The sequence below is a fragment of the Corvus cornix genome, chromosome 1 (assembly GCF_000738735.6).
Source record: "Corvus cornix cornix isolate S_Up_H32 chromosome 1, ASM73873v5, whole genome shotgun sequence".
Taxonomy (NCBI): Eukaryota; Metazoa; Chordata; class Aves; order Passeriformes; family Corvidae; genus Corvus; species Corvus cornix.
This window is the reverse complement of record NC_046332.1, coordinates 29,211,476-29,236,111: the sequence shown is the minus strand read 5'-3', so window position 1 is coordinate 29,236,111 and position 24,636 is coordinate 29,211,476. Positions and strand designations below refer to the sequence as shown.

At 39.0% G+C, this 24,636-nt stretch overlaps 1 protein-coding gene across 5 annotated transcripts in view; it reads left to right on the top strand.

Annotated features, from left to right (window-relative positions):
- The window catches only part of CRACR2A (calcium release activated channel regulator 2A), a 52,603-nt gene that overhangs the window by 13,857 nt on the left and 14,110 nt on the right, over window positions 1-24,636 (top strand). For 4 of the 5 annotated variants that reach the window (XR_005603162.1, XM_039560860.1, XM_039560878.1 and 1 more), the window contains 10 exons: window positions 505-616; window positions 2,826-2,994; window positions 4,534-4,680; window positions 10,169-10,259; window positions 12,788-12,883; window positions 17,755-17,942; window positions 19,834-19,905; window positions 22,106-22,151; window positions 22,959-23,050; window positions 23,800-24,124. Coding sequence is in view for 4 of the 5 variants with exons in the window: in XM_039560860.1 (XP_039416794.1) it covers window positions 505-616; window positions 2,826-2,994; window positions 4,534-4,680; window positions 10,169-10,259; window positions 12,788-12,883; window positions 17,755-17,942; window positions 19,834-19,905; window positions 22,106-22,151; window positions 22,959-23,050; window positions 23,800-24,124 (1,338 nt within the window). In the remaining variant the exon portion in view is untranslated. Of the gene's footprint in view, window positions 1-504; window positions 617-2,825; window positions 2,995-4,533; window positions 4,681-10,168; window positions 10,260-12,787; window positions 12,884-17,754; window positions 17,943-19,833; window positions 19,906-22,105; window positions 22,152-22,958; window positions 23,051-23,799; window positions 24,125-24,636 lie in introns of those variants that run through there. The other variant, XM_019286728.1, reaches the window with a different exon arrangement.

Sequence of the window (24,636 nt, the reverse complement as noted above, 5' to 3'; positions counted from 1 at the left end):
CATGCAGCTTTCTTAGCTTTGTTTTATTTACTTATTTATTTATGTACATTTTTTGAATCAGCATTTATTAGGACATTATATCCTCTATAATGTAGTTGTCTAGAGATGTCTCTTGCTTGACTTTATGATGTGGAAGGAACTCGTTGTACAATTCTGCTGCCAAGTTCATCCAGTAGCCTGATAATCAAGGCATTTCACCAAGATAATCAAGTCATTTCACCAGGATGCTGAGACTCCAGCTCAAGTTCTTCCTCTTCTCTGTGGGATTGGAATTTGTGGCACAAGGCCATTGTTCTCATTGCTTCGTCAGAATGGATTCATAAAGGCAAGCAGAGAAGTCATTAAAGCAAATGTCGCTCAGTTTATCTTGTTTTGCTCTGTAATTGGATTTTCACTCAGGGAAGCAAAGGACCTATCCTTCTGTATTATGGATGTTTTGTAGAACCCAGTCTTCCTCTTACCCTGTAGTGATGGATAAAGCTGCTGCATGTTTTGTCATTACAGAGACTGCACCCTGAGTTACCTCTTAGCCTGGAAGAACTTGAAAAAGTTTTTGTTACGTTGGATGCTGATGGCAATGGCTCACTTACCCCAAAGGAGTTCATCACAGGATTCAGTGAGTTTTGGAAAGCATGTCTCCTCTTTTGAGCTTTATTCATGTTCTGTACTCTCCACATCAGTAAAGAAGAATTTTGTCTTAACAGTACACTTAATAATGCACACAGGGAACCAGACTATCCCCTAGATACAATAAATGTGTGTAGCAGAGGAAGAAGTAGTCAAATTATGTCAATAAATAGACAAAGGGCTCCAGGGTTCTTTCTCTCCTATGTAAAATGGCAAGCCATGACACAATATGAGAAAAATTATATAATCATCTGAATTACACCTGTTTTAAGCTGTTGAGTAAATCTATGTACAATTGATTGGAGGTTTCCCTTGGTGGGGCTGGGAGGGAAAGTTTTGTGTGTTATTTCGTATCAGGCAATAAGACATGAAAGATAATTAAAATTATCTCTAAGACTGATGTGAGACAATGCTAGGAGTGTGTTAAAACCACAGTCCTTAGAGCTGTGGGAATGCTTTCTACAATGAATTAATTCCTCAAGTGATGTTAATTTATTTCAAAACAAAACAGGATGAGGCAATTATTATTACTGTAAGATGTGATCTGATAAATTCTTTGTAACTGCCTGTTTTGCAACAGCACTCTTACTGTCATGTTCTCTGTGTTTGTCACAGGGTGGTTTGTCCCTAGCTGTGACATTCCAGATAAGATGACAGTGTTAGACTGTCCTTGGTTGTTTACACAGAGTCAGTTTTGTACTTAATTTTAGCTTTGCTGACTGAAGTTTAAGCATTTTCTCTAGAAAACTGAATCTCATCTATGCATGAATTGTAACAGTAAATCTCAATTTAATTACTATGTATAAGTCCAGCAAACAGGACCTTCATTTTTGTTTGCAAATCATCAGTCATTTGAAATCCTAATTCTCTCATGTCCCACCTCTCCCATTGTGGAGGTAGATCAAGTACCTTCATAGAGTATACTCTAATCTGAAAATTGACACTATTTAAAAATGAAATAATGTATTGCTGCTTTGCTTTTCATAAGTTAAAGTTAAGTTAAATTAAGATTACTTTCATAAGCAGTCCCTGCATAACCAAAACTCTTTATTAAGAGAGGTTGTAAGTGGCTGCCATCTCAAACAGCTCCAGATCCTGGGGATTCCTCCTGCTCAAAGGTGGATGTGGCCACTGCTTTCCTGTTCGCATGTTCAGCTGGTCGTAAAGTTAAACATGTACCCCAGAGACACCCACACAGGCACACGAGGGACATGGACCACATCCCATAAAAGATAAGGATAGGCAGTGTAAAGTGTGCTACATTTTAACCTGCTACACAGCACTGACAGGTGTTTTCCAGACCAGGTAGTCCTACATTTGGCTAGGTGATAATGTTGGCGTTCCTGATAGAAGCAGAAGCTGTAGTAGGTAAAAGCTGCCTTAGAAAGCTAGAGAATGGAGAAGACAGAGTAGTGTCTGGATAAAGGTCATACTGCACCAATTACTATGGGAGAGTCCTACTCATATTTCTAAATGGTGGCAAATCTGAAATCTACTGTAACCTCTCTTTGCAACAGATTGTTCTGTTGCCAACATGCTCTTCTGGGTGCTATGAGAAAGAATGCAAGATGGAGTTAATAAAAATATAAAACCATACCAGTATTTCTCTTTCCTTGGGTCTATAGTAATTTCTGTACTGGAATTTAGAATATAACAAAAAATCCTCTGCATAAAATCACAATATTCCACCCCCCTGCAATTTCACTGTGGCAGTTTCACTTCTGTATCCTCACCATACAACTACTGTTAATAAAATACAGCTTTCTGTATGCAATTTATATAGGAATTGAATGTGTGTCTTTGGTCATGCACTAAAAAGAATGTTAAATTTTATATAATGTACATTTTATCAGTACTGGTGCTATGGTTATTTTAGATTCCTAATGCCTATTTAAACCCATCAAGAAAGAAAACCACAAAATTTATGAAGAGTTGTTACTGCAATTTCTGTCCTTTTATTTTTTGCGTGGAGATACGAATTTTTTTATTATGTTTGTGAATTTTGAGGTGGATGATTTACTGAAGGTTAGGCATTAAACTGGGCACAAAGTCAGCCATAGAACTCAGGGATCCTCTTGCCATGTCTCGTCCTTTTGTTGTTTATTTACTGTAAAATTTGAGCTTTAGTATGTTTAGTATGACATTGCTTTTTATAGTAAGTTCTGAATATGCTAATGTGTGCAATTTCTAATTCTTAGGCCAATTTCTTTTGGAGCAGATTGCTTTGAAAAATGACATGGTGCCACCATCAGAAGGTGAAACAGCTGGCCCAGTTAGATGCGAGGAGACCATGAGTGGTGATGAGGATGAAGAATTCCAGTTCTCGAATCTGATGGATCGGCTTGGAGCTAAAAAGGTTTTGGATGAGTGAGTCCTCACAGCAATAGTAGTCAGTTGTGTGACCTTTTATGGTTCACCTCTGGGTTTGATTTTAATGGAATCCAAGATGAATGGCGAGAACGAAAGGTGCTCAAAACCACAGAGAAAAAAACCTTATAAAACCTAATTTTCTTGTTGTCAGGATAAAATGCCACTCAACCAAAATTTTCAAGAGCAAACCTGTTATACTCCAGGCACATGAAACATGTTTTTCTGCCATGGGAAAGCTCCACCACTTGATGTGCCATGGCATTTGAACATAGATAATTACAAGCATGTAATCCCCAGATGCCACTGATTTTCAATCAAGGCATGATGACTGCTATTTTTGGCAAGGGATGTTTTTAAAGTGCACCATAAGTAGTGAGGTTTTCTCCACTTTTTCTGCTTTTGCTCCCCTTCATGCATAATTGCATGTTGTGATTGCTCTGGTAACACTATGTCTTCCAAGGCCAGGGTGGCTCATTCTGAAACATGGAACATAAAACCTGCTCAAATAGCTTCTTGTGTGTTGGCCTGGCATTCATTTGTCAATCACAATGAATATTGCAGAACAAAAAAAAGCATTGGGCAAAAATGGGAGAAAATCTGGACAGGTGGTACAAATATTTAAGAAATACATCAGCGATTCTTAATGTGGAATAAAAGTGCTCATCAGTCCTTCTCTTCCCCCGACTGCCTGTTCCAGGAAACAGTTCATTGTCAGTCATCCTGAAAGGCTTTCATTATGAAGAGATATTTATCACCCACGTCTTCTGTCCTTATCCTTATTTTGTCCTTTAAATATAGCACTCTTTGCTGGCTAGGTTCAGGCTTGCAATGCACATGGAAGAGAATGAGTCAGGAAGAGACGAAGTGGTTCAGGAGAATTCTGGCAAAGTATTAGAAACCTGTTATCATTCACAATAGAGCATCTCTTTCCCAATGTCTGCTGAATAGATTTGGAAAGACAACATTATCTTGGTAAATCTTTAAATCAAAATTTCAAGACGTTTTGTTCTGATTTTTGTAGCAGACTCACCATGGAATAAAAATGTGTTGAAAATGAAAGAATACAGTACAAATGCAATTTGTCAACATAACTTAGGAACCTGAATCTCATTCATTTCTTATGAGGAAGGCATTTTGATTAGCTTTCCCACTGCCCCCTCCCCTCCAGATTTGTGGGAACTTCTTTGCTTCTAATAGAAGTGATGGCAGGGCACGTTGTATCTCATCTGTCTTTCTCACCCATTCCTGTTTAGGTGAAGTGTTGGGCAAGGCACCCAGTAAACAAGCAGTTCCCGTGCTATTCTGCAGTCAGGAATGACCAGATGTTACAATGCATTTTTTTGAATAAATTCAATCTCCATCATTTCCCACCCTCTCCTCCTTTTCAAATCTGGCACAGTTTAAGTTGGTTTTAATAAGTTTTGTGTTCTGACTAGTGATGCCCTGAAGCCTCCATCTACTAAAGGTGCTAAGAACATTTACTGCAGCCTGGGAAATATTCTTTCTTAATGAATCCTTTATGATCTCTTCTTTCAGTGAGAGTGATGTGAAGCAACTTTGGTTGCAGCTAAGAAAAGAAGAACCTCATTTGCTTTCCAATTTTGAAGAGTTCCTGGTCAGAATTTTTTCCCAGCTCCAAGAAGCAGATAATGAGAAGAATGAGTTGGAGTGTGCTCTAAAAAAGTTGGTATTTCTCTTTGTTAGACTTCTTGTTTAGTTTTACAGCTATTTTACCTACTATTTGGACTTTTGAAATCAACAAGGTGTTTCAATGGAGAACTGAGGACAAGCCTTCCCATAAAGTAAAATTTTATCAGGCATTAAGAGTACTGGTAAAACTATTCATATGGCAGAACTGAATGAAATTAGCTTTTCCTTTCCAGTTAAGATTTTATTGACTGAAATTCTTTTGCAGATGTCTGCTATTGCATTGAAGTTTTAAGACAATATTGAGTGATTCCAATCTAGTTAATCAGTTTGATTCCAGAGGAAAGTCATATTTAACAGTAAATCTGATAAATTGTCTGTGTGCTTTGCAAGCATTGCGTGCAGAAAAGCTATAAACCTGGATTAACTGGCCAGAGACATAAGAGGTTTAAGATGTTAGAGCAGCACAAAGCACTGATATTAGTGAAAGTGTAAGCTAACAAATATATATATATATATAAAGCAAACCTATGAAATATGAAATAGCGTGTATGTTTTATATATAAAACATATAAAATGTATATATAAACAAATGCATAAAATGCATATACAAAAAATATATGTAAGGACTAAAATTGATAGATCATGCTTTTATATGGAGCTATCTAGAGGGGAAAAAAGTTGTGATGCTAAATCTAAACAGAATGCAAAATTACGGGCGTAGTTGAAATTCCACTGTATTTTTATTTTAAAGTGTCACTTCTGAATTTCAGATTCTTACAGACTGAGTAATAAAGGCAAATATATTGTTGAACATTTACTTCATTTGTTCAGCACTCTCCTGACTATTCTGAGGATATAACAAGGCTTATGGAGAAGGAAAAAACCTAAATATATATGGTCATTAAAGACAATTGGTTTATATTCGTAGTAGCATTTTCATCTAAGTCTCTGTGTGTGGTTTTAGCCTTCAGACAGCTGGAAACAGCATACAGTGAGTTTTGCTGTCTGTTTAGACTAGAGAGGATTAACTACCGTGTGTGGTGAGAGGTTTGTTCTGTGTTTTTTTGAGGGGGTTTTTGTGAGTGTTTTTTTGGGAACTGAATGAATAAATGTGTCTGTTTAATAACTCTGATCAATGCAGAGTACATAGAGTACATTAGCATTATCTTTTCTAGCTGATGTGAAATCTCTACCTTGAAAACACATTGGATTTTTATGCCTTTGTAGTAAAAACATGTTGTAGCTAATTTCTTCTTTTTGTTGCTCCTGATAACACCACTGATTTCTGCACGTAGATTGTTGTTTTGTTTGTAGTTGATTGCAGGAAGGAAACAGAGTAGTAATGTTGTCTTTGGTAACGGTGGGGATGAATAACCTGTTTTCTTTTAAACTATGTACGAATAACAGCAAAGATCAAGACAGCACCATATAGGGGAGAAGATTAATTTTTTGTAATACCCACATACTTATTAGCACTAAGGTGCATGTATCTGCTTAGACTGGCCAGGATTTACTGTGGGATCACAGAAGATAAGGAACGCTGGGTTTTGAGGTCTTGTAATATCTCCTGGCTTGTTGTTGATTGGTGACAATAATACCCTTTGGAAATAGAATATGAATTTGTTCTTTCATCTTTCCTTCCTGACTCACCTCCGTGAGTCATTAGGCAATAAGGCAGTCTACTCTCAGCCTTTTGTCTCCTTTCCTGGGTGTAGGCTGTGCTTTTGTCTTAAATTGTTCCTTTTTCTTCTATTCTGGATGCTCTGAGAAGCTTCATGTGTGTGTGCAGGGATCTTTATGCCATAAAAATCTATGCTCTTAACCCATGATGTTCTTTTCTACCTGTTTTCTGTCTTTTCTTCTGGAGCTTTCACACATGCATATTTTCATTCATGAACCTGAGTCCTGTGGTCTAAGAGATCCAGGAGTTTCCTCCTGTTCTGGTTCAATAGATCAGGTAGGCTGCTGTTGTTCCTGTTTGTATGTTCAGCCTCACTACTGCCTGGACCTATATTCTCAATACACAAACATGCAAATACAGCATGCACGAGGGACTGTGTAGGTTAATACTGCTGTAACTATCTAGAGAGAAAAAAACTGTGATTTTAAATCTAAACACAATGCAATTTTGTGGGTACAATATTTATTTGCCAGGGTAAGTTCGTTCTCCTTGATTTTTGGTACTTGTGTTTCATTTTAAGGATGAATTTAAAATTAGATGGCTTCTTAAATTTAGCACTAGTGTTTTTTTAAATAACAGGGTGGTGTATTGAGCACGCCAGAAAAGCAGAGGTGAATGTTAGGAGAAGAAAATAAAATCAAGCCGATGTGATGGGCAATTACAATTGCAGAGAAAGCCCATGGGGGCATTGCAGAGAGCTTCTTGAAATCAGCCAGAAGAGCCCAGTAAACTGCTGGGCATTACCAGGGAAGGTACTGAGCATGTGGCAAAGCACGTTTTTGGCACCACGTGGAATCTTAGTGCACCCATGTCCTGAGTGCACTGTGGGAAGTTCTGGTCTCTGCAACACAGGGAGAATGTAGTGGGATGAGGAAAAGTGCAGAGAATGGCAACTCAGTGGTTAAAGGAATAGAACAGCTATTCTGAGAGAGCTGTTTTTAGAAGGTCGTATCTCTTGAATGAGGAGGCAAAGGCTGGAGTGGGATATGACAGACCTTGTTATTCTTCAAATCCCTGGCAGTAGAACCAAGGGGCTTTTAATAAGACTGGTAGGAAGTAAGCCTAAAAGAGATGAGAAAGACCTTTTTCTTCTAATAGCAGATAAAATCTTCAACTGCCATTAGCTCTGTCTGCTGCTGTGCTTTGCATTTGAAGGACAAACCTAATAAAAATGTAGAGTGTGTTTCAAACAACAGAGTTCTAAACAGGCAAGATAAACAAAAGGGTATAAAGGAAGAAGGGAAGGATGAGCTGACTTCTCATTGGGCTTAGCATGAGACACTGTCAGAATCCATCTTCATGGAAGAGGAGAGGAATCAGCACCTCAGGAGATTAGTTCACACTGTGCACAAATCACTGTATTTTTTTAAGGAGAAAGAACCATTACAACAAACTGCATGAACAGCAGTTGTGAAATCAAAACAGTTCACATTGCAACTACATGAATGGGCAAAAATTAAACCCTTCTGAGTGTGTTGATCCTGAACTTATCTGAACTTAGTGAGCTCATGTTACATTTCATCTGCTTTCTTCTCCATCTGTTTATTCTGCAGCATTACTGAAAAGAGAGATTACATTATCAAATATTGCTGAAATTATAAAATTATGTGTTAAGTAAGACTTGAAGGGGTAATCCAAGGGAATAGAACTTTTAGTCAAAACATGTTGCCTTTTTCATGTAACAGTGATATATCCTTATGAATTCAGTTTTTTCCTCCTGAATATATGTGGGGAATATTTGCCAGCTAATGTATTGGATTATTTTTCCTGCTGCTTGTTAGTTATTTTACTGAAAATTGTTACACTTTTGATTACAAGGGGATATTATTTTCCCCTTCTGTTTAATTTGACCATGAGATAAGAATGGAAATCTATGAATTAAATGCTTGGAGAGTATTCAGCCTACAGCAATGGCATGTGCTTATGTGCCAGACCAACTAAAAAGATTCCTACATCCAGCAGTACCTCCTGGGTGTAGTCTTCATGGTGCTGCCATATCCTTTGCTCCCAAACACAGAAGAGGAGAGAAATACCTAAATCAGCAGGCTAAAACACAGGACTAAAGATATTCTCCCTGTCACACAGAAGCCAAGAAAATCTTTATGATTCCCATGGAAACACTGACAGCTGTGCAATATGTTCTGCCTCTGCAGAGTTACAGGGCTTTTCAGCAGTCAGTCTAACGCTGGTCAAAGTGGTATTATACTGCATGAATACAGCAGGTGTATGATCTTAGCATCTCTGCCATGCCTTTCTAAGTAGTTGTTATTTCTCCATGAATTTGTGTGATTTGATTGCATTGATGAATGCTAATTCCTTATGAAGCATTTTCTTAGTTTCAAGAAAATAAAATTTGAGATCAGAACATGAACCACTTTTACAGTATAAGGGGAGCAAGGCAAAAAAGGGCTTCTGGATTTTCTGACACTCTCTATTGCAAGTGTTGCAGTCACATGGCAGAGGCCCTTTTGGGGCCTGGTTTTCTCACCTAGTCAGAGTTTACAAAAGTCTAAGTGACAGCCATAGTTTTCCTCAAATTCTTGTAGTTTAACAGTTGATTATTGCTTCTGTAGATCCTGGGAAAATGTCTTACATTTTTTATCTGTGACTGAAAAGGGAAGCTGGCAGTGTCAAGTGTTCTGCTGTTGAAAGGGGGAAAGATAGACTTGTTTCTGGTTTTACTCACGCTTCTTAGATTAGGTAAAGTTTTTGAATTTTCTTTAAAATTGCGTTTGTTTTAAATGAGAAGAGAACCAGGCCTTCAATAAGGCAAAACCACAGAACATATAGAGCATTAGGTTAAAAAAAAAAAAAAAAAAAGTAGATACAAAATAAATGTTGGTGGTTTTTTCTACTGGATGTTCCTTGTCTAGCTCTTGCTGATGTGAATGCCCTTGAAGATTCTATACTTTATTTGAACAGATGCATTATGCAGATTGCTCAAGGAACAGCTATGGCACGAAGTATATGGGGGAATATACAGTACTGTCATAGAAAGGTCCTAACAATCTCAATTAAAATTTTTTCTAGGATGTCCCCTGAGTTTGATACAAAGAGATTTTTGCATTTCAGTTTCTGCATTAATAAGAATAGAATAAAGTAGTAGCAGAACAAAGTAGATCTCTTGTTCCCTGTCAACAGTTAAATTTTTTCTGCCCAAGTGAAACCATTTGCTCTTCGTGTATCAAGCTGCAGTGATATTAATTGCAATATTCTACTGGAAAAAAGTGAACTTTGGAGGTTCTTTTTTTCTTTTTTCCTACAGTCATATACACTTGGGCACAACGTATTTATTTCTGTTCCTCATCTGGGCTTTTCAAATTTGTTTCAGCAAAGCTGTCCGAGAGGCAGTAAGGCTGCTTTCATGAAGGTCTTTCAAGAGTTCCATTCTAGCTAATGTGTCTTAGATGGAAGTACCTCATTCAGTACCCTTGAATGGGGAACAGTGCAGTCCAAGAGTAAAAAAAAAAGGAAGTTACAGTGAAAATAGTTTTAACTGTCAAATTTAGGCTCTGACATCTTGGTATTGTCAAGATATTAGTAAACTTTCTTCCTTATACCTAAGATCTAGTAGTCATTAAAATTGCATGATGAACAGCTGCTTTATATGGAAACATCAGCTTTGTATTAGCTTTTGAGTTGTTGAAGCTGTACTTCCATGAGAAAAAAAAAAATTAATCTGTGAGCTTTGCTGCACAAAAATTTCTATTTCCTTGACACCTTGAACATACATTTGGAGTCTTGTGTTATGGCAGAGATGTGGAGCTTAGCTGGTAATGTGAGCCATCTCTTGAAGTAATGCTACAAAGACCCACTCAGTGTTTTCTTATCTCTTATTAGGAAAATTGCTGCTTATGATGAAGAAATGCAACATCTCTATGAGGAAATGGAACAGCAAATCAAAAAGGAGAAAGAGCAGTTTCTCTTGAAAGTGAGTGTCTCTTTGTTATGGTGGCCATGGATTCTGCTCCCCCTTTCAGTGGTTTTAAACTCATTCTGGGTGTGAAGTTAAAGCCCACAAAATGTGTTTCATAACTGAGGAAGAAAAAACACCTTTCACCTCACAGCTGCTTTTCTACTGCAGCTTCAAACTTTTAGTCTCTGAAGCTTCAAACTGAGTGAATAAAGTTGGATGAAGGAGCACTGATGTCCTGTGCTCGGTGGCTGGCATTCAGCAGCAGCGACTGGCATTCTTTTGAAAGTCAGTTTACTACAAACATTGTATTACTGATGCTACTCTAGGTCCAACCTCTGGTCTCAATTAGGAAGTGCAGTCTGTGAGGTTGTTCAGAGCAGCACCAATCCTGCTGACTTCTACAGTCTCTGCTTTTTGGGAGGGGATAACAATAAGAGATGACTCAAGTGATGGTAATTTGCAAAACAACCACAGGTTATTTGCAAAATAAACACGGGTCAGATTATTTTGTCACACCCATGGTGCTTCCAGAACACCTGAAAATGAATTCCGTTTCCTTGGGAAGTCTTTAAATCTCCTCTACTGTGTTCATAGTCTTTTCTTTGGATTCTTCTCTCGTGCTTTTTCTTGTATAACAAGGAAACTAACAAGAACTTCCAGCATGCTCTAGGAAAGAGTAATCTTAAAACCATGTAGGTGGGATGCCTTACTTCCTAGCTAGATCAGGATTCTCAGGAATTTGGCCAATTACGTTTTGAGTATTAAAATATTGGAGGTTTCACAGCTGCTCTGGGTGGCCTGGGAGAGTCAGTCATCTACTGAGCTACTGGCTCATCCCTTTTTGTTTTCTTGGCATCAGTCATATAAATGACACAAACACAGGGTTTCAGCAGTACATGATAGAAATAGTTGCCAAAATAGTGGTTATTGTCTCCACTCTCAATCAAATATATATAAGTATATCTATACAATATAATCAAATATATCTAAAGCTTCCTTTCGTGATGCAAATACATGAAGTATTTTTTGTTTCCTGCCAACCAAAAAAAAGGTGCCTTTATCAGCTGTCTAAGGAATCATTCTTTTCACTTGCCTTACAGGGTAGTGAACCTGACTCAAATTTTCAAGTTTTTTTCCATTCCAAGCTGAGAGCAGTTTTTAGTGGTGGATGAGATGAAGCCTTTAAATAAAAGTTTGTATATCAGCTGAAGGATAAAAAGTATTTTCAACTTTGCCTGACAGCAGTTTTGTGGAAAAAATAGTTTATGTGCTCTTAATAGCCCACAGCTGAAGTGGTTCTGAAAACCCCCAAACAACAAAGACTTTTCCATAAGCAGTGATTGTTGGATCTCCTAATTAGTTGTATATTTGAGGTTAAGCCATTTCTTTCAGGCTTTTTCATGAAAGCTTCCCACTCAAGCTATTTACAGTTTAGTCAGCAGCCACACTAAGGGCTGCCAGACACTCAAGCAGTATTGTTTCTTTGCATGACTAATTTGGGATCTGGGGAGATCTGACTGTTAAATTCTTTCTCTAATGCAAAGTCTTACAAAGACTTTACAGCCTGGAGAGATGCATTGATGCCATATAAAGGGGAAATTATTGTGGCTTGAATGAAGAGCAGCTCTTGAAGAATACATTTAAAGAAATTGGTAAGATGCAAATAAGTACAAATTGTAGCTATTTACAGTACTTAATACCCTGCTGACTGAATGTTACACAAAAGGGGCAGTTAGTCTGTTTTTTCATTTGGATATACATTCTTCCCCAGAAAGAGCCAGTTATCATGCATTTGATTACCCCATTATGGGTACTGCTTAAGGGAAAACACATGTAAGAACCACTGCTGTTTTGATGGAATTTTTGTTTTTGTTTAGAGGCATTTTCCTGGGGACCTTAGAGAGTAGAAGCCTGTTTTTGGAGGAACAGGACAGATTCTCAGCTGACACAAACTAGTGGAACCTGATTTTACTCAGGAGAGGTCTGACAATTTTTCTCAGCTGAGGAGTGTCAGAAGGAGTAATCCCAAATAGGACTGGGAGTTCCCAGTGATTGCAGGATACTTACAAAGTGGACAGGTTAATATAATTGCTAAGTGAAAGGCAGAGCTTGAAGCCCCAGTCGCTTGTTTATACCGGTGGAACATCTGCGAAAAATTGTTGTTAGTGATGGATTTTAAGCGTGGCAGTTGTTGTTTCTTTCACATCAACCTGAGTTGCTGTGGCTGGAAATGAGAGGATACCTTCTGGCTGTATTGATTTAGGTTGGCTAAGCTCCTCAGCCTCCTGCCTGAGACATCTGCCTCCCCTTTCTAGACTTGATACCTACTCATACGCAATCAGCACGTTCTGTAGAAACCACAGTCATTGAAGCTGCTGGACTACACCAGTTTACAGATTCATGGGTGATACCATCCCTCAACTGAGTACTACCTGTGTCTTGTTATATTCACTGTGGAAAACTTCATCCCTGATTTGTTATTTCTCCTCCTGCTGATGCAGTTATGCTGTTCTGTTAATCCATTTCCTCTCTGAATTTTGCAGGACACAGAGAGGTTTCAGTCCTACAGTCAAGAGCTGGAGTGCAAGCTGCTGTCAAAAGAACAAGAACTGGAACAGCTGGTTCAGAAGCAGAAAAGGGTACTAACTGATATTCTTCAGAGTTGAAAAATAGATAGCTTTTATTTGTTCACATGATTTTCAATAGGTACTATTTTAGGTCCCGAAACTGCAAGTTGGTGTGATGTTGTTCTGCCAAATTGTGACCCTCTGTTTTTGTGTCATGTGCTTAGGAAAAATGTTAACCTCTATTTCTAAAGTAATTTTCATTTTATGTGGTAAAATGGAAAATAACATAATGCTTTGGATATTCTCCCCAGGTACTAGGGTAATTTTTATGAAAACATAGCAGAATTCCACTACCTTCAATGTTCTAGGAACTGGCTTAACACCCAGACAGCTTAAGAGCAGAGAACAATGATTTGGCTCTTCTAGTGCCCACCTTTGCTCAAAGCCTGTACCAGCCGCTCATTTACTTGTTTTGGACGATTCAGCACTATGAACTTGAAATGCTCCCTCCTGAACAACTTGCTCCTGATATATCTCTGTGATAGCAGTTTTATAGCAGTGGATGTTTCCCTTGCATTGGTAACAGCTTGTCAAGTTCCCATATTAAAACCTGATGTGTTTTACTTCTTAAAAAGCATGGCCTGCTTGGGGGAGCAGAGAACTTGCTGTAAAGCGGCTCCCAGGTCATTGCAGGAAAGACTAGCAATAGGGAAAGGAGGTAGCACTGGAATTTAAAGGACAGAAATGGAACGCTATAAATGCAATTCCCTCTGTAGAATATGAATATGTGGAAAAAAGAAGAAACTTTTTCACAATGAGAACCATCAGCTGTTGCAATAAACTTCCTGGGGAAGTGGTGGATGCCCCAACATCGGACACTAAAGATTTAGCTGGGCAGGATGCTGGGTCATCTGGTCTAAACTGTGTTTTTGCCAAGAAAGGTTGGAACAGATGGACCTTGAGGTCCCCTTCCAACCTGGTACTCTGTGATTCTGTGAAGTTTAGCTGATGAGGATACAGGACTAAACTAAAAGTCCATTCCATAATTGAAATCAACTGCCTGGTGTTAATTACCCTTGTTCAGTACCACTGTGAATCAGAATATATGTGGTTTTATGCAGGCTCTTTACCACATTGCAGCACTAGAGTGATATAATCTGTACTTTGAAGATATCTGTGGGGGCACACAGATCAGGCATTTTTAGTCTGAAACTAACTGCAAAAGTATAAGAAATTACTTGTTATCATTTTGTAATGATTATATTTTAGTCTACTTTTTTTGTTTGTTTTTGCTTTAAAGCTCTGTTTAAAACTTAGTTATCAACCAGTAATTCTGTAAAACCTTCTTCTTGTGTTTTTTTCAAGAACGTGTTTGCTAAATTCGGTATAAAACCCACAGAAACTATTCAAAGGCTTTCACTCAATTTTAAGCCTGGTATAATTAATCAATATAGGCGACAATACCAGGAAGTCTTACCTTACAATTGTTGTCTACATTGCCATTGTCTACTATTGCCTATCTTGGAGAACATAAATCAATGTCTGTGCTATTTTTGTTAGTATTATTTTTTTATCTGATTTTATGTTTTCCATTTCTATTTTCTACATTGCTTATTATTAATAGTATTACTGTGGTTTTTATTTTATTTGTAATTTCTAGCATTTGTCATTTCCCCTCTCCATTATGAATTTACATGAATCACAAGGGTGCTTTTGAAAGATAGGATCTCCATACACCATAAAGATTGAACTATCCCATTTTAGTTTTATGGAAAGGAAGCTGTGTTGGGCTAATGGAATTCACTATTTCTAATGGTGGGATGAGTGACATAATTTCATTCAGATGATTGATGACAACTGAAACTTTTGTCATTCACCTAACTGATTGGCTATTGCTAATCTGATATGCAGTATTTGATGGTTTTTCTTTCTGGTATAGCAACCTAGCCTATTTATTTGAGTGTTTTACTCAGTGTAGTTAGAGGCACTGTTTTCTACATATATTTTTCTAATTTCTAATGATCATCTCTGAACGTGACTCTCATCTTTACTCAGATCTGTTTTTGTAATGCCATGGCCCCACTCATTTTCTGATATTGCTTTTCATTCACTGAGATATCTGTGTGTGGTGTCTAATGTTTGCCTTACCCAGAGATCTCTTTCACTTTTGCCTCCTCCTCTGGTATGGAAATATACTTTAATAATTAAATCTCTTCTTGCAGACAGTAAGGTAGCTTGATTTAATTACAACTTCTATGCTTGATTGTATGAGAGAACCTCTTGAGAGGCACACAAATGCTTTTTTCCAAACTTCATTAATAAGTCTTTTTTGAAAATATAAAGTACAATGTTATTATTTCTGTGTTGGAAATTATTAACAAAAATGTGAAAGGGAGCTTTTAAACCAGATGAGCTCAGCGTTGTTTTGCTGACACAGCCAGAGGGATTCTTCCTTATGAGGGTTGTCTGGCTGGCATGTCTGAAATGTGGGTCTGATTCCATGTTGACTGGCCAAGATTCCATTGTTTAGGCCCTTTTGCTGGCTGCCATGATCTCGAATTGTCAGCTTGCTCTGTATAATGCTCTGCATTAGATAATGCACGAGGTTTTCCCTTGTTCCTCAAGGGATGTGAGATGGAATGTCTCAGGAGGAGGCACTGGGGACAGAGGATATCCAGCACAACTTCTAGGGCACAGACTCTTATGTGAGGGGAAGAAAGTAGGTGTGGACCAGGTGAAATGGGGGGGAGTTACTGGACTTCTCACATAAAACGCTGCATTCTGTACTGATGACAGCCACTGAAGAACATGATCTTGGGATTGGGAATGAGATGCATAAGAACATGGATCAGTAGTACTCAAGTGCTTATAACTGCCTCATGGCACTGTGTAAATATTTCATCTTTCATGTGCAACTGAAATAAATAGGGAAAAAAAAAAGATAAAAACTACAGAAAGCATGCTGAGCTAAGAACAAGGGGTTGCATGGAGAGTGCTCAATGTGTGTGGTTCTCAGTAACAGCTCATTTGCATTGAATAATCCCAGTTATTTACTTAACTTAAACTTGGTTTCCTCTCATTTTTGTCAAAAAAAGAGAATATGTACCATCAGTTACTGTGTCTGTGCTTGACCTGTGGTAATGGTTTAAATCTCTCTGCTACTTAGATTTTTTTAAACATGTCTATGGGCCATGAGTCTTTTTCCCATCAGTTTCCATCTACCAGATGAGCATAGGAGCCAATATTCAGCTCCAATAAGCAGCCAGAAGCTATAGGATCTATGCCATTCTAATACCAGCTGAGCATTCACCTAATGAGCTATTTCTGTGTATTGGGAGTTTTTTAAATGAATGCTTTAAAGGTGTTGTTTGGCATTTCTCAAAGGATTGTATGGGTACAGCAGAAGAAGGGAGATCTGAATTGCTGGGAAACAACCCTTTCTTCTCTCGTTATGTTCTGGGATTTAGATGTTATGTTACAGTTTTTCTGACAAGAGTGAGCTCCAGGATTTATAGCAAGTACTTCTAACATCAGTATAGATGATTCTGGGAGCTGGTGTTGGCTACTGTTGCAGTTACATTTCCTGAACAGTCTCTGTGTAAGCTTTCGGATGGCCATACTATTCTGTAAGTGGGATTTCTGTATGCAGTTTGTTGCTCCTAAGATTTTTGAAAGTTCATCTTTGAGTGGTCACTTTTTGCTTCTCCCAAAGCCACTCCTCTGGATAAGTCTTGTCTTCAGTACCTGAAGCATCTGATCTTTTACTTAGAATGAAGAACTTCATTCTGTCAAGGAGTGGAAGCAATATTCAGGAACTGATGTAATCTATCCACATAAACCAACCTTGTTCAGCAGTAATCTGATGCCCAGCCAGTGTTCCATGTGAAATGTGAGCCTGCTGAGGCTGCAGTTCAGCAAAGACACTAAGCTGCTGCTGCTGCTGCTGAGATTAAGTGCTCCCACTCCACACTTGTTCCTGACTTCTCACAATCCTGGCTAGAAAGTATTTTCTGCTTTTGTTTTTAACCTGGGCCTTGTTCAAAACCAAGACTAGAACAGTAGCAGTGTTCTAGGGTAGGAACTGACTGGAAGAGCTGGGTGAAGACAGGTTTTGGTTGGGTGAGCTCTGCTTGTTCTGATGGGCAAAATGAGAGTTCTAACATTATGTCTCAGATCCAGAAGATTGAAATGGTATAACTGTAATTCTCCTAGGATGTTTTACATCCCTTAAAATGAATACAGAAAAAAAGAAGTAAAAAATAAAGCTTTTATATTTTAAGGTCATCAATGCCTTTCCTAATGTGAAGTTTTGCTCTGTTTAAATTTGCTCAGTTGGCCAGGGATAAGCAGATAGAACTTCTTTATGTACCAGAAACCACTAACATCTGCTGTTACCTGTTTCACAGGGAAGGTGTATCTTTCCTTTGATGTACTTTGGAGAGTGAATATAAAACTGGATAAAAAGGCTCTAATTCACACTTCTTGGCAGGTCTGTCTGAGGTGGCAAAAAGGTTACTGCTTGTTCATATTACTGGGGATGGAAAGGTTTATCAGCTATCAGATTTAAATCTAACAGTTTTTAGGTAGAACTCTGAATCACTCTGTGTAGGCCTGATCTTTGTGGAAAATAGTCTAAAATAGCAGTTGTGAATATCAACTTAATGCTGCTAATCTGCTCAGTAGCACCTTTTTTATGGTTTGTACTGGTGTGGTTTTGAACTGGATAAAATTCAGTCATAGAGTAGTATGGCTTTGTTTTTGTGTAACATAATTATGTCTGTACAAAGAACAGTGGAAGAGCACCATATGTGTTTTAATAATTTTTTGGCTTTGATAGAAATAGCTCCCTACTCAGCTAACCTCTAAGACCCAAATTGAAAGCCTCAAAACCAAGATGCCTCAGTTAGTTTTAATGCTTTCTGTTCTCTTTTCTTCCACCCCAGTTAGAGCATCAGTGTACAGAACTCCTCAGTGGCAAAGAAGAAACCAAAGTAGAGAACACCAAGCTGAAGCTGACTAACCAGGAGCTGCTGAGAGACCTGGAGAGAACATCCCATGAACTAAGCCTGGCTCAACAACAGCTACAGGTGCTTCAGGAGGAGGCATCAAGGCTCAGTGAGGAGAAGGAAATGTAAGTCTCCAGGTGCAGCAGTTGTGGGGCACTTGCTTAGCGTGCCTGTGAGCCTCCCCAGGGTATTCAGTGCTGTGATTTAAGCTCGTGTCATAAGCAGAAACCATCTGCAAAGCCAAGTGCAGTTCTAGCTGCTTTCCCTCAGGTAATTCAGCATGTTTTCTGTAGCATATCTGGCTTCTATGGAATCTTTTGCTACGTGTTCAAATTGTCAGTGTTCTCCCTGCTGCCATTTGTTGAGGGTATTTGGAATTAAAAATCCATGTCATGTCTTAGTTTTGAAATACCAATGGAATTCCTTATGGAAATGCCTTACAGTTGTGGCACATGATGCTCCATCTTCCTCAAAGCTGAGTCTATCTGAAACTTGCTTCTCAGAATGCACTCTTGACTGTGAGATGCCTAGGATCTTCTTTTTTTCTTCATCAAAAGTAAGCCTAGTAAGGCCAGCAAGATAAGCTTATCACTATTCCCACAAGGCCTTATGGCAATTCAGAACCATAATTTTGGGGTTTCCAGTTCAAATGTTGTGGATTTCAGATTCTGACTCTGAATTACAAAAAAAAAAAAAAAAATTCAAAAAGAAATATTTACGGTTCATATTTTGAGGGATAAAAATTACCTCTGACAGATCCAGCTACCTGTCTTGCTCCAGCCTTCTGCATAAAGCAGAAGAATCATTACCCTGGAGCTGTAATTGGCAGAAATGTTCATTGAAGTCCATTTTAAAAGAAATGCTCAGGGATCTGTAAAACCCTCTCCTTGCCAATGGATATGAATGTCACATGAATGACAGATGTACCTAGCCATTGCAGCTATGAACTACATAATTCAGAACTGTTGTTGTTTGACGTATTTCAGGATAGAGCAGAACATTAGTTCAAATGTCACATTCTTTTTCTCTTAAGCTTTGTGCCAAGCTCTACTTCGTTATTACTTGTTTAATTTTTCTTGAGGGTATGAATAATGAACTTTGTTGATAAATTAGTGTTAAAGAATGGCCACTGTGACTAGAATTTTTAGGTTTTCATGTTTGATGTGTGTTTTGGAAGTAGACAGTAGAAATATTCCTCCTCAAGGTGGTTTGTTTCCTCTTTGAGGCCTCTCTTTTCAGATCCAGAGCAAAGACTGGAATGATCTGATTTAAAAGCTACAGAGGAAATCTGTCCAGTGGTCAGACTGCTGAATAATACTACTGCATTTACAAAGCACTTTGGATTCAATAGTGTTTTATGGAATTAGAGCTCAGCCCTACTCAACTGCACCTGCAGTGTTGCTTTAAACATCTGTGTCAGTCTGGTAGGACTTGAGCTGTTGAAGCAGGTGTAATGTTCAGACAGTGCACAGGAAGAACTTGAGGCTTCACTGAAAGGCAAAAAAAAATCATTTAAGGCCGAACACCAAATTGTGTTAAATCAAAGTAAATGGTGTTAAAATGGCTTCATAAGTGTCATGAATTGGAAAGAAATTGTAGGGATTGTAGACATGTGTGAGCCTGACATATGGTTCCCAGCAGCAAGATAAGCTCTAATTTTGGATAAAATGTCACCTGTTTTTTAGTGGCCATGAGTGAGAAGTGTTTCAGCAGTGTATCTTTTCTGAATGCTCAAAGTGCCAGTATCAACATATATTAAGCTCTCTGGATGAAGAAATTAAAAAGCTGTATTTTTATAAAAAAGAACCTCTACTCCTTCCTCTGCTAACTCATACTGCCATGCTACTGTGGGCCTTATACTGAATAAACTGAATAAATTTCTTCTATTCCTGCAGAATAGAATCTACAGGTTTGAAGAAGCTGAGGTCTCAAATGTAGATACCCCTAGGGGGAAGCATTTTAGCAGTGTTCTTACCATGGTTAGAACAATTTTCTTTTATTTTTTTTTTATTGCAGGGAGGTGTACCGGGTGACAGAAACCTTACAGAGAGAGAAGTCAGGACTTTTGAAGCAGCTGGATTTTTTAAGGTAATGTAGATCTTCCATTCAAGAACTTCTTATACAATTCTAAAGAGGTCCATTAAAGGATGAAATTATGTTGGGAGATGTAGTGAGTGTAGGTGTCCAGGTGTTGCCAGTGGAGTGCCACCAGGGCAGCCTCTGTGCCAGAGAGAAGCCAGGGCTGCCCTGTGGCAGTGGACACAGCACAGGGCACAGTGGAGCCCCACAGCCACGATGTGCTTCTGGGAAAGCCCCAGTAAGAAAGGGTGGAAAACAGCACAGCAGTTGTGAGAGAGGAGTGAGAAAAAACGTGTGAGAAAGCCCTTCAGACACCAAGATCAGTGAAGAAGGAGGGGTAGAAGGTGCTCCAGGCACCGCTGGAGCAGAGTCTCTTGTAGTCTGTGCAGAGTCCACACAAGAGCAGGCTCCTGGCAGGAGCTTGGTCCACGGAGAGGAGCCCATGCAGGGGCAGGTTTTCCAGCAGGAGCTGCGGCCCATGGGCAACCCATGCTGGAGCACTCCATTCCTGAAGGACTGTGCCCCATGGAAAGGATCTGTGCTGGAGTTTGTGAAGGACTGTAACCTGTGTGAGGGAACCCACACCGGAGCAAGAAAACAGTGTGAGGAGGAAGAAGCCACAGAGAGAAGCTGTTATGGACTGACCACAAACCCCACTATTCCCCACCCCCTTGTGCCACTCAGGATTGGTAAGGAGGTAGAAGAGCTGAGGGTGTAGGAGTGAAATTGAGCCTGAGAAGAAAGGGGATTGTGGAGAAGGTGATTTTAGTTTTGTCTCTGTTTCTCATAATCCTACAATTGAATCTGTTTTGTCTGTAATGGGTAGTTGGTAAGTAATCTTGTCTTTATCTTGGCCCACAAGCTTTTCCATGTTATTATCTTCCCTTGTTGTGTTGAGAAAGGAGAGTGAGAAAGTGGCTGGGTGTGCATCTGGCAGCCAGTCAAGGTCAACCTGCCACAGGATAATGACAAAAAAATAGTAAAAATGGTTACAAAAGACTTCTGTATGCTCTGTTCTTGCATAGAGTAGAAGGCAGCACACCTGAAAAATACGCTTCATTTTGACAATTCAGTGTTGTAGGACAATGTCCTTTCCGAAAGTCAAATGTAAAATAGAAGAGCAGTGAACAGTTCTAAGCTGGTTCTGCAGTAGAAGCCTGGCTGCAGGAGCTTGCTGGAAGGCTCTGTTGCTTCTCAAGTGCTGGGAGTTGAGCCAAAATGAAGATTCTTTCCCCAAAATATTTGTGAAATGATACCAAAATGTATTTATTTTAAATCACACTCCTTTATTAGATAGACTTTGAAGTTTGGAGCTGTGTTCAGACAACTGTAGTCCTCTTTGTAATGTTCAGCAGTACTGGGTTTTGTTAGCTCAGTGGTCAGTCAGCATGGGCTGTAGGTTTCACCTGCCCATAGGCCTTCACTGACTGCATTTCCTTCAGGAGGCCTCCTTTTAAAATTACCTAAAATTCTGCAGGCTTGAGGAAAGGCTCTTACTTTGCAGTGTGTGTTTTCCATAGGCCACTCTGGGATCTTGCCTGCTGCAAGTTTTGGGGGCGTAGATAGAAACATCTGACAACAGAGTTTGTTTCTGTTCAACCTGGCTGCTCAGTCTCTCCTGTGGCCAGGCCAGCAACAGATGGAGACAATAGATGATGTACTAAGCAGGTTTGTTGTCAGATCTGATCAGAGCTTGCTGATTGCCTGGAGTTTGTGTTTCTTGACAATTTCATTATTTCTGCACAAAGGATGGAAGATGGATGTTTTCCTAGGCTGACTTTTCCATGGCAGCCACAACTGTAGCCCTCAGAGGGACATAACTGGCCTTCACAGCTGTCACCAGATGAACAAGAGATGGTGTTCATTGCACCCTCTCCACATTAAGAGATCATATTTAGTGTGAAAATCATTAAGCATTCTAATTTATAGTAGGTGAAGGCATATTGACCACAACTAATTTCTATGTGTTAAGGCATTTGTTTAGATGAAATACAGAAAGAAATCCAGATTCCATCTGGCTTTAATCAGCATAGTCCTGCTGGAGAATCAATAGCCCAGATATGGAACTGGCTGAGGTGAGAATATAAATAAAGGATGATGAAAGTTTTACGCTGCCAACTGTCCAGTCTCTTTGTTAGTGTGGGGTAGAAAACTCAGCAGTTCTAAATACTTGGCTTCAGTGTTTCTTTTGTTTGTGTTCTCTTTGCAGAGAAAGGAACAAACATCTCAAGGATGAACGTGACATATTTTTACAGGTAACCAACCATTATTTTCAAATCCAGTGTTGAGCAGACACATAGGAGAACAGCTTCAAAAGAAGGGGAACAGAAGGCTGTGCAGGAGATGGACTTTTGTGACACTTAAATCTTGCCCTGGTCTTAATTTGTACTGTCTTTTCTTCTCTCACTTGAAAATAAGATTTTGTTAATTTGCTGAACAATTTTAAGAGCTGCATGTTTAGAATTATAAAGTGGGAGCTATCTGAGGAGACATGAATGTATTTTAGAAGAAACTAAGGATGCAATCATGAAAGGATTAAATAACCTAAAAATCGAACAATTAAATTGCATTAATTCACTCAGTCAAGCATAGGTAATTTATCCTGAAACGTTTATACAACAGTACAATAACTGAGTACCCAAATCAGTCCCTGAATACCTCTTCAGACTGGGGTAAAAGCAGATCCTGTTAACTTTTTAAGCAGCAGCAAAGAATGGTCCTAGAAGATGTTCTAGAAGTACCCTGGTGTAAGGAGACTAAGGCCACTTAGTTTATATTTGCTTAGTCCGACAAAAAGCTGCTGTAAAAATATATATATCCATTTACTTTTTTTCCATGACATTGTGCTGTTTTATTGACAAAGCAGATTCATTTTTGCAGTATCTGGAGTTCCCTGTTCTGATTGTTTAACAATGGGAATTCTGAAGCATTTATACCTCTAGGATTTTTCCTACATTTTTTTCTTTCATTTGCATTGCATTATTTAAGTATTAGGCATGAGGGTAGTTAACCATAATGGACAGCAGAAGTAAATCAGTAAGAAGTATTCTGTATTTCTGCAGAAATGCAAAACAACTGTTCCAAAAGCCAGCTGGAAGCAAAGATCAGGGTCTATCATTGGGAAATACATAGAGGGCAAGATGCTGCCTAACAGGTAAGAACTTCTTTTCAAGTGTTCTCTGTTTGAGTATAATGAGGCTTATAGAAAGAAGATGTGGAATGCTTCTTTTCTGATACTTTTGAACTTTTCAAAGAGTGTATTTCTAAAGTGTCTGTCACTATAAGATTACTGTGCTCATTAAGAAATTTGAAAATGAAGAGCCAAATTTTCACATGAAACAAGTGTACTGTCTGCAAAGGCAAGAGAATTTCCTTACTGTGGATGAGTATACGCTGGGAGACACAAAAACTTGCCCATGGCCCTACGTTAATGTGGTACAATGTTGAATCTCCACTTGGACTTTTTTATCCATATCAAACAAACCCATGTCCTTCCTATCTACTAAAGAGAGAATTAGATTGCACACAGAAAGGATCTGGGTTGGGGGGCTCTTTTATTCCTCCAGAATGGGAGTGGGAGGTGGGAAAGGAGAAAATCACAGTAGAGAAATTGACTTTATCTCTTCTATGAGGTTAGAATTGAGGTTAATCTAATGTTTTCCATTCTGGTTCAGGTTTCTCCTGTAAGTTATTGGCTTTCCCCATGATGCTTATAATTCTCAAGCATGCTATATATATACACATGGTATGATGAGCTGACTTTTCAGCCGACATTGGAATGACTCTGCCTGCTGTGACTAGTCAAAAACACTGGAGATTAAATTCAGTTCTTCAGGTTAAATTCAGAATAAAATAGCAGGTCCATTATATTTTTGTGATGTACCTTCTTTTTTCTCTGCTTAGCCATTCATTTGAAGAAGATGATATTTTCAGTAACTCAAAGAGAAGGAATTCTGCTGGACTGAATGGAGTTCTCTCTGAAGAGCCTGATAGTGGAGTCACTGGAGGAATGCCTAAAACATCACATCTCCAGAGAATAATATCAATTGAAGAAGATCACCTACCCCAGCTTCTTGACAGGCTGGTTGATAAGCAGCTGAGCAGATGGACTGGAGAAGACGAAAATACTTCTGAGACACAAATGAATAACGAAACCAGAGAGCACTCAATGGAACACTCGTCATCATCTTCTAGAGAGCAGCCTGTAGGGAAGGAAACACTGCCAAATGTAAGAGGACAAAGGAGACCTCACCTTGAGTGTAAAATTCTGGGCCCTGTGATTTAAGGAGAATGTGAAGGTCCTTGAATGCATCCAGAGCAGGGAAACAAAGCTGATGGAAAGGCTGGAAAGTGTGTCCTCTGAGGAGTGGCTGAGGGCTCTGGGTTTGTCCTGTTTGGAAAAACAGGCTGAGGGACAACTCCCTTGCTCCTCTGCAGCTTCCTGAGGAGGGGAGGGGGAGAAGGAGGTGCTGATCCCTTCTCCGTGGGATCCAGTGACGGTATGTGTGGGAATAGTTCAAAGCTGCCTCAGAGGAGGTTCAGACTTGACATTAGGAAGCATTTCTTTACTGAGAGGGTGGTGAGGCTTCCTAGGGAGGTGGTCCATGCCACAAGTCTGTCAATGTTTAAGAGGCTTTTTGATAATGCCCTTCATAATGTGCTTTAACTTTTGGTCATTCCTGAAGTGGTCAGGCTATTCTGTTCTATTCTGAAGGACTTTGGATGCCATGAAGTGGTGTC